Source organism: Pygoscelis adeliae, unplaced genomic scaffold (genome assembly GCF_000699105.1).
Source record: "Pygoscelis adeliae isolate BGI_AS28 unplaced genomic scaffold, ASM69910v1 Scaffold44, whole genome shotgun sequence".
In the NCBI taxonomy this organism is placed as follows: Eukaryota; Metazoa; Chordata; class Aves; order Sphenisciformes; family Spheniscidae; genus Pygoscelis; species Pygoscelis adeliae.
The window spans coordinates 2452325-2467092 of record NW_008824761.1 but is presented as its reverse complement, the minus strand read 5'-3'; the positions used below and the strand labels follow the sequence as shown (position 1 = coordinate 2467092).

At 34.6% G+C, this 14768-nt stretch overlaps 1 protein-coding gene across 1 annotated transcript in view; it reads right to left on the bottom strand.

Moving 5' to 3' along the window:
- The window catches only part of KLHL1 (kelch-like family member 1), a 181793-nt gene that overhangs the window by 133389 nt on the left and 33636 nt on the right, over positions 1-14768 (bottom strand). The window contains exon 3 of the mRNA XM_009323524.1: positions 13142-13338. Coding sequence (XP_009321799.1) covers positions 13142-13338 — 197 coding nt within the window. The remainder of the gene's footprint in view (positions 1-13141; positions 13339-14768) is intronic.

Here is a 14768-nt window from a genome sequence, read left to right as displayed (position 1 = left end):
CAGGGGGGTTTGGACTAGATGACCTTTAGAGGTCCCTTCCAACCCGAACTATTCTATGGTTCTATGATGAGCTTTTTAATGAATATGTGATTGCACCTTTCTGATTTTTAAATAAAAGTACATGGTTCAGAATATTTTAAAATACATTTTTTTTTTATTTTGCCCTCTGCTGCAGGTATCATCTATTACAATGTCTGTAACACCTTTAAGTCTAAAAAATGTTAGAGTTATAAAAATGTAACAGTTTTTGCATGATATATTTCCATAAATTAAAAAAAAAAGAGGATTTATTTCTGGTAAGGAACATTTCCAGTCAAAATAAGACAATATGGTATTTCTTAGTGCCAAGAAAAAAGCATGATGAACAGTTGTCAAGGGGGAGGGGGCAGGGAGAAAGAGCACCAGACAGTGTGATTCTGCAAAGTTCAATTTAATAACTGAACCAAAGCAGTGGATAAGCTGTGTCAGGAAAAACTTCACACTCCCACACATACAACCTACATACAGTTCCAGTTACTGAAGCTGGCCCTGAATATGAGTTGGCACAGTGGAGCCTGGGGAAATGCAACACTTGCTCCAGCTCAGTGTTGGATGTCTGCACAATACCCCCCTTCCCCTGCCCTTCTGGTCCCAATCTCTATTAGTGGGGAGGTGTCACACAGGCCGCCAATAAAATCAGTCCATGATGATATTATGCATCTTTCCAGCACTTTCAATTTTGTTGTCCTCTTGCTTGCTGACCCATAGCCTCTACCAAGGCTTATCACACTCTGTCTTTGTTTGCATTGTATTGTCAGCCATGGCTCATTATATTCAGTCACCCAATTCCTTATTAAGACGAGGTTGTGATGCTCCCATGACAAAAGTTAAAGCTCCCTGAAAGTTTGCAATACCACAAGAAATGTTCTAATTGTGAATAAAACAAAATATTTTATGACCCAGCATTCACAACAATTTTAAGGCTCAGGCTGCAGTAACATGCCAATGAGATGGAAAGATCCATGTCTTGTCTATTAATAATGAATATTTTTTTAATATAGATTGAGTAAGTGAGAACATGCATCCTTCTGTTCCGCTGGCTCCAGTTAGGAAGAAATACTTGCAGATGATGTTTTTTTCCCAGTATCTCTGTATTATGACTCTCTAACATCTGTCAGTATTGTATTGAAGGGCACCTGTACATTCACAGAACACTGTAAAGCTTCAGTTTCTGATACTGCTTCAGGGAAGAGCAGGGCTAACCTTTACTCTGAACTGTTCTCTTTTTTTTCTCCAGTACTGATAGCATCAAAAGAGATATCATTCTTTGAGATTTTATTGTCTTTATTCTTCTCGACTTAGTCAACAGAGAAATGAGCTGTCTATCCTGCACTATACTGAAAACAGTATTGCCAGACAAGATCAGAATGAATACCACATCTGTCTCAAGTCTTTGCTACTATCACCAAAAATTAGCCATTGGGTATGTCTTACCCTTGGAAATGAGGAGCACCGTCTCTGAATCAGTAACTCAAGATGTCTTTTTGGTTTTGAAAGACAAATCACACAGTCTCATCCTGACTGACAACAAATATTCCTTAGTATACCATCCAGTGCTTAAGAGATAATCTCGTAAATGGTATGTGTTGTATATCAAAGCTTAATGTAAATAATATTAAAACTAAGTTGTAAGCTCTCAGGATGTGCCATTTTAAGAATACAAGTCACTGATGATTGTAGAAAGCAGAGCAATGACTAAAGACAAGAATCTTGGTGATGGAATTTCTACAGAGTAAGATTTCTACTGGTCATATACTCTTCTCTTTACTTTCTCAATCATAGCCTAATGCCTAAGATTGACTTTTCTATCGTCTCCCACTCCTGTATCTTCCCTTCCTCTGCTTTTCCTACCAGAGCTCCCCATCTTAGTTTCAGTTCAATCACCCTGTCCAATGTTATTTCCTTGTCCCCTCCCACCAGCTAAGTATTCCAGTTAGGCTATCTCCTCTTCCCTGTTATCTGAGAAGCCCACAGAAAGCACTAGTAGGTCTTCTTTCTACCCTAAAGGACTTTCAATCCTAAAGTATTGGGAATAGCAGACAGAAAATGCATTTACAGGTTATGTCAATGCTTTCTTGGTACTCCTGAATTGGAACTACAATACCTACTACATTTTCAGAGAATTTAGCCCTCAACTTTTAATTTTCTACTATGCACACAATCTAAGTATTCTAGAGGTTTTTTGTATTTAGCCACTCTTGGATATGCTATCGTGGAAACAAACAAAGAATGTTTATACCCAGTACTGGGACATATCCTTCAAACTTGCCGAAGACATGTACAAATGTCAGGTATTTGATTTTACACTAGTTTGCAGATTCAAAGACTTTGAATTTACAGCTACATAATTCAGCTGTCTTGATTCTCATCTTTGCTGTTTTCCATGAATGCCAAGAAAATCCCCTAAAATTCACTGTCTTTGGAGTGCTTTTTTAGTGTGATATTTGCCATTCTGTATGTGCTGACAAAGATTCATGCTAACTGATTTTAGGCACCCACCAATGCTTTATAGGTTAAGACTCTGCTTGCCCTGAGCTACCTCTGTGGACAGTAATATATTTATGCCTACAGTTCAGTGAGATGAAGCAGGATTTATAAATTGATATATTCTTCACTTGAGAGATTGAGATGTAGATTTGCTGACCTGACAGACAAACCATCACCAGACCCAGTGAAGAAAGAAGAGACATATCAGAGTACCCTTAATATGAAATTATGTTTCTGCTTGCACTCTGAAGCATAGTAAGTATTAGTTCGATGGGATACTAATGTTGCTGCTGAATATTCACGTTTCTGAAACTAGAATAAACTTGAAAAACAAATTAAAACCATAGGAACTGTTGAGTCCTGTGTATAATGTAAAAAGATCATTCAGATGAGAGTGCTACTTTTCATAGCAGCACTCTCTAGGAATAATACAGCATTCTGCCCTACCAACCTTTTTAATGCAGCATTTAGGCAATAAAATGGAAATTCCTGATGATAAAGCAGCCATCAAATTGTGATTAATGCACTATAGACTATTTGCTTAACTATTTTCCTGTAGATTTCACAGCATTTTACTACCAGCAGTTGTCTTCTCTATTTCCTATTAATTATCTTGTTGTCCATATGCTAGTTCTTGAAATGCTCTTATTTTCCTCTTCTCCTACTGTGTCTTGATGGAGTGGTACTGTAACGTGCCATGTCACAGCTGTATTAAGGAAAACTTACAAAAAAGCAGCACACTGTGCTAAGTGCTGATTATTACTTTCAAACAAGCATCTTAAAAATACCAGAAGTGTGAAAAGTCATCTAAGAAGTACAATTTCTTCTCAAAGAAGAAAGAAGAAAAAAGAAATTGGAAGCAAGAGTCATCATAATAGCCATAATAAAAGTTTAATGTCATGAATTAAAAAAAAAAAAGAAAAAAGAATGATACTGTAGTATTTTAAGAAAGTCATACTATCAAGAGAAATAAACTAGTCTAAGCTTAGTTTTGTACATAAAGATCAGATTTTGTGTTTTGGTTGAAAGTAAGATCATCACAAGCATTTTGGGACTCTTGTTTGTGTTTGCACTGTTTCAGTCTTTTTCACTTTTGTGTATTGCTAGTATGGCTTTGAAGTGTTAAAATGGAGAAAATTCTAACCCTCAAAAAATATACTTCCAGGTAGGGCATAAAATGTTTTTCTTTTCATCTCTGCATCTCTGTTTTTATTATTTATTTATATTATTCTGGTTTCTTTGGAATATTTTCAACTTAATTTTACTAGTCCAAAGGATGTTAGAGAGAGAAAGGAGCTTAAAAAACCCCAAACAATTGGAGTGTCAAAATAACAACTTTAACAGTCAGAATTTAGCTAGAAAAGTGAAGGGATTTGATTTCTTTAATTAGCATTCTATGTAGACCTAAGAAGTAGAGACATAATTAAAGTTTTTGCTCCAAGCTAGTGTATTTAAAATTAACTCCTTTGAAAGGAAAATACATAAGGAATTTGAATATAGGAAGCCATACTTTTCTATGTCCATATGTCAAAATGTACAAGATGCATAACATTTTTTCCAGGGACACCCTGCCATGTGTAAGAGAATAATGAGAATTACTAATTTAGAAAGAGTCCCAGAGACTCAATGATCAGTGACATTTCAGCAAGGTTTTGAAACAGCATCTTCTCACTTCTGTTGTCAGTGGTGCAGGAATAATTAGCAAGTTGTGTATGTGTACAACTATGTAATTTTTGAAGAGGATTTACAGTACATGATGTTTTTAATAGTGAATATTCCAAATTTGTGATTAGAATCCACAAGGTAAAAAGCATAAACCAGAACAATTACAGTTTTCTATAGTTTGGTTCCAATCCTCTCTCCCCTTGAAAAATACATTTAATGGATTAGAATGTCCATTTTAGTCATAGGTGTATGGAGTAATTGTATTTTCCAATTAAATTCACTAATTTTTTTTCTCCCAGCATGCCCCAAGATAATTTCTTGCACATACTTAGTTCATACTAAACTTGAGTCAAAAATCTCAAAAACTTAAACAGTTCTTACAACACCAATTCACTTTTAAAAATGCATGCAATGTGCACTAAAACCAATGTTCTCATTACACTACAGTAGCTGTAACATTTGCAGTTGAGTAAGCAATAAATTCTTCCAAGTTAAAAAACCAAATAAATACTGCTATGGATGGAAATCTCCTATTTTAAAAGTTTTTTTCTTAAAGTATTTTCCTCAAAACTATTCCTTTTTTTCTCCAAATGTTGCGAACATAATATATTGCATTTTTAGAAAAGTAAATATTCAGCAATATGAGTAACAATGTCACTTTCCAGTGTGTGACACAGTCTCCTCCATAGTCACTCGAGTACTGTAATCTATCACAATATTCTCCTAGGTGGCTGAACAAATGTTTAAATAGGGTTTTTGAAGAAGCAACAATAAAACACAAAATAAAACAAATTAAAAAAAGTTCTGTTGCTGTCTGGAGTCACTCTAGTTTTCTATGAACACTATCTATCCTAAGAAAAAACATCTTACAGATCATCCATTAAGTGTAGGATGCCATAAAGTCTGAACACAGCCTGCACAGGTCTTCTTGCAGATTTATATTTGCTATTTACAGCACAAGTAGGACATTTTGTACAAAAATATATTTTGGAAATGTATGCCTGACTGAGCATAAGAAACAGAAAATTGCAGAATGCTTTAAAATTTCATTGTGTTACTGCTAACTTGTTGCTAACGTTATCAATGGCTTGTTGCTAATAAAAGTCAATTAAATGTTAGCTCTGGTAATCCCATCTGTTGCACATTGCTTAAAAAATAAAATTAAAAAAATAAAAAATATCTGAACTTTTGCTTCATGTTGTCCCTGGATACACAGCTCATATCTAAGACCATTGAAAATGTACAGGAGATACATTTAATAGTCTATAGAATAATTTTGGTTCAAAGTGACCTCTGGAGGTCATCTAGTCAAACTCCCTGCTCAGTGGCACGTCTAACTAGGTCAGGCTACTCAGTGACATTTTCAGTCAAGTCTTGAATACCTCCAAGAACAGATCCTAAAAACTCCATCAGTTGTTGCTTTTCTAGTATTTGACTACCCCCATGGTTTAAAAATAAATAAATAAATAAAATCCTGATATCCAGTTGGGATTTCCTATGTTCCAATTTGTGTCTGTTGGTTATCACTCTGCATCTCCAACAACAGTGTGGCACCATCTTCTCTGTATCCTCCAGTCAGGTAGATGCAGAGAGCAGTAAGGTCTTCCTTAGCCCTCTCTTACCTAGGTACAATAGGCCCAGCTCCCCCAGACTTTCCTCATACACCATATGCTCCGGCATCCAGCCAGCTTGGTGACCTCCACTGGACTCACTCCAGTATATCCACGTCTCTAGTACTGAGGAAACCAAATGTAGACACAGCACTTCATGTGTGGTCTCATGGGTGCCAAACAGGGAAGGATCACCTTCAACTTGGTCACTCTCACTAATACATCCCAGGATGTTGTTGGCCTTTTTCGCTGCCAGGGTACATTGCTGGCTTAGGTTCAACGTGGATTCCATCAGGACGCCCAGGTTCTTTTCTGCAGAGCTGCTTCCTAGACAGTTGCTCCCCAGCCTGTACTGGTGCATGGGGTTATTTGTCCCCAGATTGCAGGACTTTGCATTTCCTTTTGCTGAACTTTGTGATGTTCCTGCCAGCCCATTTCTCCAGCCTGCCCTCTAAATAGCAGCCCTGTCCTCAAACATATTGATCATCTCCCCCTGACAGTTTGGTGATATCTGCAAACTTGCTGAGAGAGAACTCCATCCTATCATCTAGATCATTAATAAAGTTGTTAAAGAGTATTGAACCCAGAAGTGATCCCTGAGGAACATCACTATTTACTGGTCACTAGTTGGACTTTTTACTACAGATCACAACTCTGAGCCTGTCTGTCCAGTCAGCTTTCCACACATCTTATTGTCTATTTATCCATATGTCACCAATGTGGTGATAAGGAGGTCAAAGTGGTCAAAACAAAGTAAGATGTGAAGTTAACAAAGCTGTTAATCTGGTCAGTAGCTATTGACCAGCATCTGGTCAGCTATTTTAAATAGTAGAAAGCCAACTGATAACCCTGTGTATAAATCAGGTTAAACAGCATATGTTAACTGTTACATTACAGTATTAGAGAGTTTGCTTGCCTCATTTGTTATCTGACCTTAGTTAAAGCCATATTAACACTGAAATAAACCACTGATGTCTGAATGTACAACCACAACTCATTAATGATTGTCATCACCATCTATCAATATCTCAAAAATATTTTTCTTAATTTGAATATGGAATACTGTTACAGTATTTCAGTATGCTTCAGGATGAGCTGTTCTAAATGGAACTGGATAGGAAATGTTTTACATATCACTCCTTTCCCACTCCATCCCCACCAAGTTTTAACTGTGAAATTCTGTGGCTTAGATAATAAACATAACTAATAACATGATCACTGAAGCTCTTCACCATAAAAGACCATTAAAAAATTTGCATAAGGCACACACTTCACATAAATGAAATGGTTGCTCCATCTGCAGTATAATCAGAATTCTCAGTAAGTTAAAGGGTCTATATAGAGTCAGTACATGTCACTAAGATTACTTACGTGCTTATAATTAAGTTTGAGTAATGTTTTACTGTGCTGGGACTAATGACCCTTACAGCGTGAAGCTCATAACTGCATCTATGAGAGACTAAACACCTTCTACCACTTCATTCAAAGGCACTTGCAAACATTCTGCGTCTCCCAGGCTTGGAACTGTAACATATGTTAGGGTCCTTTATATCACTAACATTTTGACTGGGTTACAGACACCTCAATCACTTTATTCATATACATTCTTCTGCTCATGGAAATTTTGCTTATGGCCGTCCTCCTACTCAGTGTCTCAAAGTAATCTGAAGATTTTCCAAGTTTATATTTAGCGATTCATCTTGGAATATGGTGAAATAAAAACGTGGAACAAGCTCTACCATCTCAATTGTCAAACTGCAGTTTCAAGATGCAAAATGATCACTGAGCTTTAAGTAAAGTTTCCTGAGAGGTAAAACACTGATAGATTAAATAGTTGTATCTATGAGGTATTTCAATTTTCCACTTGAAACAATCGGGCTTCAGTCAAATGGCATGATGTTGAGATGAAGAAACTGGTAGCATAACTTGGAATGTCACATTCTAAATTTCTAAGCATTGTCTATGTCATAACATAAGCAGAACCATGTTCTTTATTGTGAGAGAGAAAGCAAACTACAGTTGTATTCAAAACCTTACCAAGTATGAATAATTTTTTTAAGAATTTCCCATGCTTTAAAACCAAACTGCAATTATCTATTTAAGAAAAAAATATGACAAATTTTTCATCTCTCAGTATTTACTAATGTAGAAAAGTAGTTGTTATGAGAAGAGCTAATGGTACATCAAGGCCACGGAGTTCATTAAACGAGCATGGTCTATTACAAACCTTCAGCAATAAACATATAATGGTTCAAAGTAAAGTACATTATAAAAAGTCATATACTCTAAAAAGAATTGCATCCCAAAAAGGTTACCCTCACAATTTCAAATTAGACTTTATATAAAGAGACAGATAAGATCATACACTACAACTACTAATAAATTTCTGACAAGTATGACAAGCTGATAAATTGCTGACTTTAGAGGTTAGCTTCCCTACATATGAAACCCCTGATAACTAGAAGAATAAAGAACTGTCACTAAAAATGTGTTAGAAGAATGCATTTGCTTTAGCTTATTGATATTTTCAATTTTGCTGCTATCGTTTTTTTTAAAAGACATCACGTGCACTTCACTGTACTATCATATAACTCTGACAGTAGATTAAGAATTTAAAGTTATCAGACATATGGCTTTGCAGATTGAAAATTTACAGAAATTGACAAGCTAGTAAAAATCCAGATTGTAATTAAGATGTACGGAAGTCTTAAATCAAGAGAGACATGGGTATCTGTGCTGCCATTTAAATTATTAGATTAATTAAAAAACAAAAACAAACAAAAAAACCCCAAAACCCCCACCATACCTAAATGCCTAAAAAAAGAAACCAATGAAACTTTGCATTTTTTCTCTTATTTTTAACTTCTTGCTTCTAATGCTTTAATTTAAAATGTTGCTATCCAAGTTCCATTTATAAAAAGTATGGGGAATGCAAAGATAGAAATCTCCAAATTTCATTGTTCACTAACTTTTCATGAAGTCTACCTTCCCCTCTTGCCCCACTACCCTCATAACTTGTTATTTGGCAAGTGTATTTTTAAAAGATTTTTCAAATGTTCTCTGGTTTTCCTTCACTGCTTTTCTTATCTTCATTTCCTCACTGCCTCCCCTCGTCCATGCACACCTTTTCTTTTCCTCGCTTAGATTTTGCATTTCAAAAGAACAATTTGATACTTGACACTGAAGACTAAATATCTCAGTAAATACCAGGGATATTATGCCTCTGGTCATGGAAAGGGATATATAACTGCACAGTTAATGAATTTTACTTCCATTAGAAGCTTTCTCCAGGTTCAGCAATGACTCTTTGCATTTTGAGAAAAGTTTGTCACATTGTCACATTTGAATTGTCTGGACATACTTGTGTCAACTATGCAAATAAAAATTGTATTCGTGGCTTCCACAGATTTCATGGTTGAGGGGAATTGAACAGTTATCTAATGTGACAAAAAACATGTGTTGGAAATGACATATCTCCTGAAGTCAACAGGATTCTTAAATTCAGTGGTCTGCTCTTTAGCAGCTATTTCTTCTTCAATATAAAGAAATTTCCAGGCTCAAACATCTTGTCCTCATAACACGTTATGCGAAAGCTCAAAGCAAACTGAATATATATACATAAATTATTTTTTTAATGAACAACACTGTAATTTAGAACTTATAAAATATCAAGTCTGACACTAGGTAAGGAAATTGCTTTTGAAGAATGAAGATTAAAACATTTATGGAGATTCAATGAAGCAAACCATTTTCATGAAAATATATTGATTTTCATTAAAATGCTATTGTGAAGACAACTGTGAATGACTTTCTAATTAAAACTAATTGGTGGAAGAAAACTGTAAGACACTTGCCAGGTATGATGCAATCAGAGAGTTATCCTAAGGTTCCAGCGCTTTAAATGAGTACCTCAACTAAGGACTACAAAGAATTAAGTCTTTTTTTTTTTTTCCCCCAGGAATCAATTAGTATTTAATTTCACCTATGTAATTAACTAAGAAGCAAAATTATTCCAAGATGAGATTTACTTTGAGTCATATCTCAAAATTATTACACATTCTATAGCATATGTCAGGTCTGCAAATCTATTTTTGCAAGATTATTTGAAAAACTTTGTCTTGCTCCCCATTCCCACAACCAGTGTAGAATTATTGTTTCTTTGAGGTGTTTTATCTCAGAAAACTTTGTGGTACAGCACTATTATTTCTGGTCAGGCCTAACTGTATTTCTCTATAGCATTATGGTTAGTAGAATAAAAATTGTTATTTTTGTTTTTGACAATTCTTGGCTACAATTTTTAAGAGACATATGATGGGGTAAAAAGGAATTTCTTGTGCTTAATATAGAGTAGATATTTTTGTAGATGCAAAGAACAAGATGAAGGGTATATAATTTCAGTCATTACCTTCATTTTTTCTTTACCTTGGGGACAAGTATATCTATTTCATTTAGCTTCGTTATTTGTACTCTATTAAAAAAATATTTGTTATGATGATTAGCATTATAGAACTGTCTATTCAGATAGTCAGCTATAACTCCCTATTCACTGAACCAATATATTGCTAAAAGACTGGCGCTACAGTGCTAAATATCCAGAAACTCAATATTTCTAAAGATTGAAAAAAGTGCAGAAAGAAATCATATTATTTCATTCTTCAAAAGCTGTTAGAGTTCTCTCAAATGATGTCAAAGCTTCCCCCTCCCCCCCAAGTTTTCTCCCTATAAGTGCTTTTCATATATCAGAGAGATTAATTTTCTGACAATTCCACTATTTATATGAGAAATAATTTAAGTAAATATTTAAGACAATTGGCTAAGGAAAATTCACTTCACTAGTTTTATGTTTCACATTTTCATGGAGAAAAATGATTTTTCTTTAGAAAGCAGAAACACCTAAACTTTGAAAGTTGCATTCATTAATCTGTTATTCTGCCTTCATATCAGAAACCTCTTAAGCTATTTATTTTCTCTAGCCTTCAAAGAATGGTAATTTTTTACAAGCAAATGACCACACAATATGCCAGAGTGGAGGGAGTGCCATTATTTCCTGTTCATAACAAACGAGCTTTTGCAATGATACCTTGGAAGAGGATTCACAGACCAGAATTTGAGATACATCACTTGCAACTCTTAAAGAAAGCCCCCTGAAAAGCTTTAAAGAAAGGGCCTTGAAGTTCTCCTGAAAGCATAAGAACTTTTTTAAAACAAGGATTTCCCCATCCTTTTTTAAAGAGGGCTTCCCCTCAAATCCTCTGCATAAGACAGGAGGAGTTTGTTAACAAACTCCCCCTTGCCCTACTCTAGGTTTGCTCTCGTCACAGTCCATAGTATTTCCCTGGAGTCTGAAGGAAAAAATAATGCTCTCCATCACCTCAGAGACTATGCATCTGCTCTCTGCTCTGCTCATCACCTTCCTATCCTTTCTTCCCATTATAAGGCCTCTGTTTGCTGTTCCTTTATCACACTCTTCAGGGTATCGTCTTTGCACTCTAGAAGTTTTTCCCGGTTATGCATGCATGTAGAAGAAATAATCGCTTTTCTCTTACGTAGGTTCTCTCTGATTGAGAGTGTTGTAGTCAAGACAGGCAATAAGGCACCCTTCCCCCACTTACAACTGCTCATCCACACCCTTTAACACAAAACAGCAAATCAAATACATGTGAGCTGCCTCATGCTTAAATGCAATAACACGATGTCTATGAAAATATCATGCACTATGAAGTTTAACTTTTAGGACTATGTTTTCACTGGGTTGCAGGTTTAATCATGTACAGAAAAAATACTGTAATTGCATAGTTGAATAGATGTGATTATTTGTATTTCTAGCAAAGAGAAATACTATTGTACATGCTTGCAAATGTAGTTACATCAGAGCTTGCTTATTAATTACAACTGACTTCCTTTTTGATCCACCGTCTCTTGTTGGTGATTTTCCCATTACACATAATTCAGATTTTAGGCCTGAGCATTAAAAACAATAATAGATTATATAATATACCTAATATCTTAGAAATGGGAACAGATCTTTGTGATACATCAGATATGTATCAGCCACAAGTCTTCAAATGTACTATAATAATTTCATTCACCCAAAAAATCTTTCAATAAATTGTTTTAAAGAATGATGAGAAATTTTTAAACTCAAGGTTTTTCTCTATTAGTTTAAAAAAAAATAATTAAATGCTCATTATATTGCTTTTCACCCCCCAAAAATATCAAAGTAATACATAAATCTAAAAAATATATTGACAAAAATGTTGAACTTTTCAACCCATACCTGTTCACTTCTAATGCAATCTCATTCTATGGTAGATCAGATGAATTCTGCTCTGACAGCTTATTTCTCTCCACTGACAGAAGGTTAAACTGACTAGCTTGGACCTGGAAAACTACAGTTTAGATGTCTAAATACAGAGAAAATTAAAACCAGCCACAGAACTAGCTCCATAAGTGTAAATGGATATAACTACTTGAGCTGTAGTGGTAAGAAAAACACAGTTAAACCTGTGAATTACAATATGGTATTAGTTACAGAAAAGAATAAATAAAATGAGGACATAACTGCTGGACAAGCAAAGCAGACTCATTGAAACCTGCTGTATTACTTCAATAATAATTTCAGTATAGACCTTAAGGGACCATTATGTCTCAGAAATTATATGTAACCTACTCTTTATGTGAGCTTAATTTCATGAGCCAGATGTTTTTAATTTTGTCAAACTATGCAGAATCAAATGGCTACCGGTATGATTTAGTTTCTGATTAAGTAGCATATTTTTGCTTCATTGATTCTGATTAATTTTTAATATTAATGCCATACCTGTTCTGTCAGGTATAACTGGAAAAATTTAAAATATTGTCAGATAAAATTCTTTATGTGCTCAACTTTCTGTCTTAATCTACTTCACAGATGAATAAAAGGAGGGATAATTCTTGACAAAAAAAAACCCCAAAACTTCCCTTGATATTGTTGCCATGCAGAACAATGACAATTACGAAGATTCCCTAAAGCTAAACAAAAAGGAACAGTGATTAAAAAGTACTCTAAGGACTTACAGATACTTTTTACTATTATCACCTCTATGTGAACACGCATCTAATTAAGGCATGTACTGTTCTGACTCAGCAGACAGTGCATTCATCATAGCAAGCCAATTCTCATAACTTCACTGAAGCTGAGAGGAATTACCACTCCTATGGTTTCAAGAGGGCCACTTATGAAATAAAGTTCCAGAGAAGTACAGAATTATTTCAAGCAGAAAAGTAACACGGTATTTTTACTTACAGAAGATATAGAGGATTCACAAGATCATAATTTAGATCTTGTAAAACTGCCTTACCATGGTGTAGTTGTGAGCCACCTTCATAAGCTCTGTGCATCCTTGCGCATCAGCAAATGCTCGTATTCCCAAACAGTTGGATGGGTGCAAAAGCTTCATTAGAAAATGGCAGCAAACCTCTACTACTTGTGGGAGCTGGAGGAGGCAGGCAGCTGCTAGAAGATTTTCAATGGTGTCTTCTTTCAATTCCAGGCAGCCTAAAAAAAAGGATTGATTACACATGCAAACTTACTTACTTGGTATTTACGAAACATGCAGTATCAAAAGATCTTTTATAAATAATCCTAGCTCTATATAAATAACTCTACAGAAAAAGTGAAGAGAAGGAGGATTAGTCTCTCCGACTGGAGTCCTCAGTGACCTGAACATTACAGTATTAGAAACATTTCTTTTTAAACTACTACTAATTCAACTATATAACAGGGATACAAATAGAGACTGTAAAGTGTGGAAAGGAAGAGAAGACTTAGGAATACTGGTTTTGTTTCTATAATGAGACTAAAATCTGAGTTAAGTATCTGGATGTCAACCAGGCTGTGATTTTTTTTTTTTTCCCCAATTAAATTGGTTAAAATTTGCATTATCTTCAGTGGTACAGAGCAAAACTCACAGCAATTTACCTCCCTGCAAAGAATGAAATAACTGGCTAACGTAGTATGACTAAAACCATAAAAATGTCTTCAAAATAGGGCTTAAAATCTTCAGACTTCGTGTTGCTTATTTGTAATGTGACTTTGGGATTAATTTTATCTAAGTAACATATGGCAGGCCTCTCATAGCATACAGTTGTTGTAAAAGACTTTATATTAGCTAAAAGAACATACATGAATGCATAATATTTATATTCCATTAATTAATACTTATATTGGACTTAATCTTGTAATTTCACAAATCATTATCTTTATCTTGCAGACTGATACATTTTTTAATAAATAAAAGGTAAAATAGAACAAAGAAAACTTAAAAAATAATTTCTTTTAGTGAGCAATGTGTCATTCTTGTCATCATGCTCCACCCCAACCTATCATTTTTAAATGAATTTATTTTTACATTAGTATCTCTTACAAATCTCTTACATTAATAACTTAAGAAACTATACATTAGAGATCACAGGGATGTCTTGGAGAACCAGAAAAAAGAATAGGAAATTAAAATGTGCAAATATAATATAAATTGTAAAAAACTAACACTTCTGATTTTATTTTGCTGTTCTTGGAAAAATCTTTTCAAACTATAAGAGGATTAAGAGTATATTGATCTTTCTGTTCAAAGTGATGTAGTTCAACTGTTAGATAAACTCACTCTCTTCCCCACACAAATTTTGTATTTGTTGTCACATAAAGAGAAATCTACAAATCTTAATAGTTCTACAACATGGCATTGAGCAGTTCTAAAATCTGAAAAAAAAGCCATTGAAAAAAAAAGCCATTGAAAAGAAAAGCTGCTTTATATTGCAATACCAAACCCAAAATATAATAACCATAGCACTGAAGAGCCGACCTTTTCTCCTTCCACTGTATCTGGAAGTTTTAATATAAGATGGAAACTGGGAAGTTACACTTTACTATATTGATACACTTTTTTTTTGTGTTAGAGCATCAGATCAAGTACACAGCATAATTTCAGT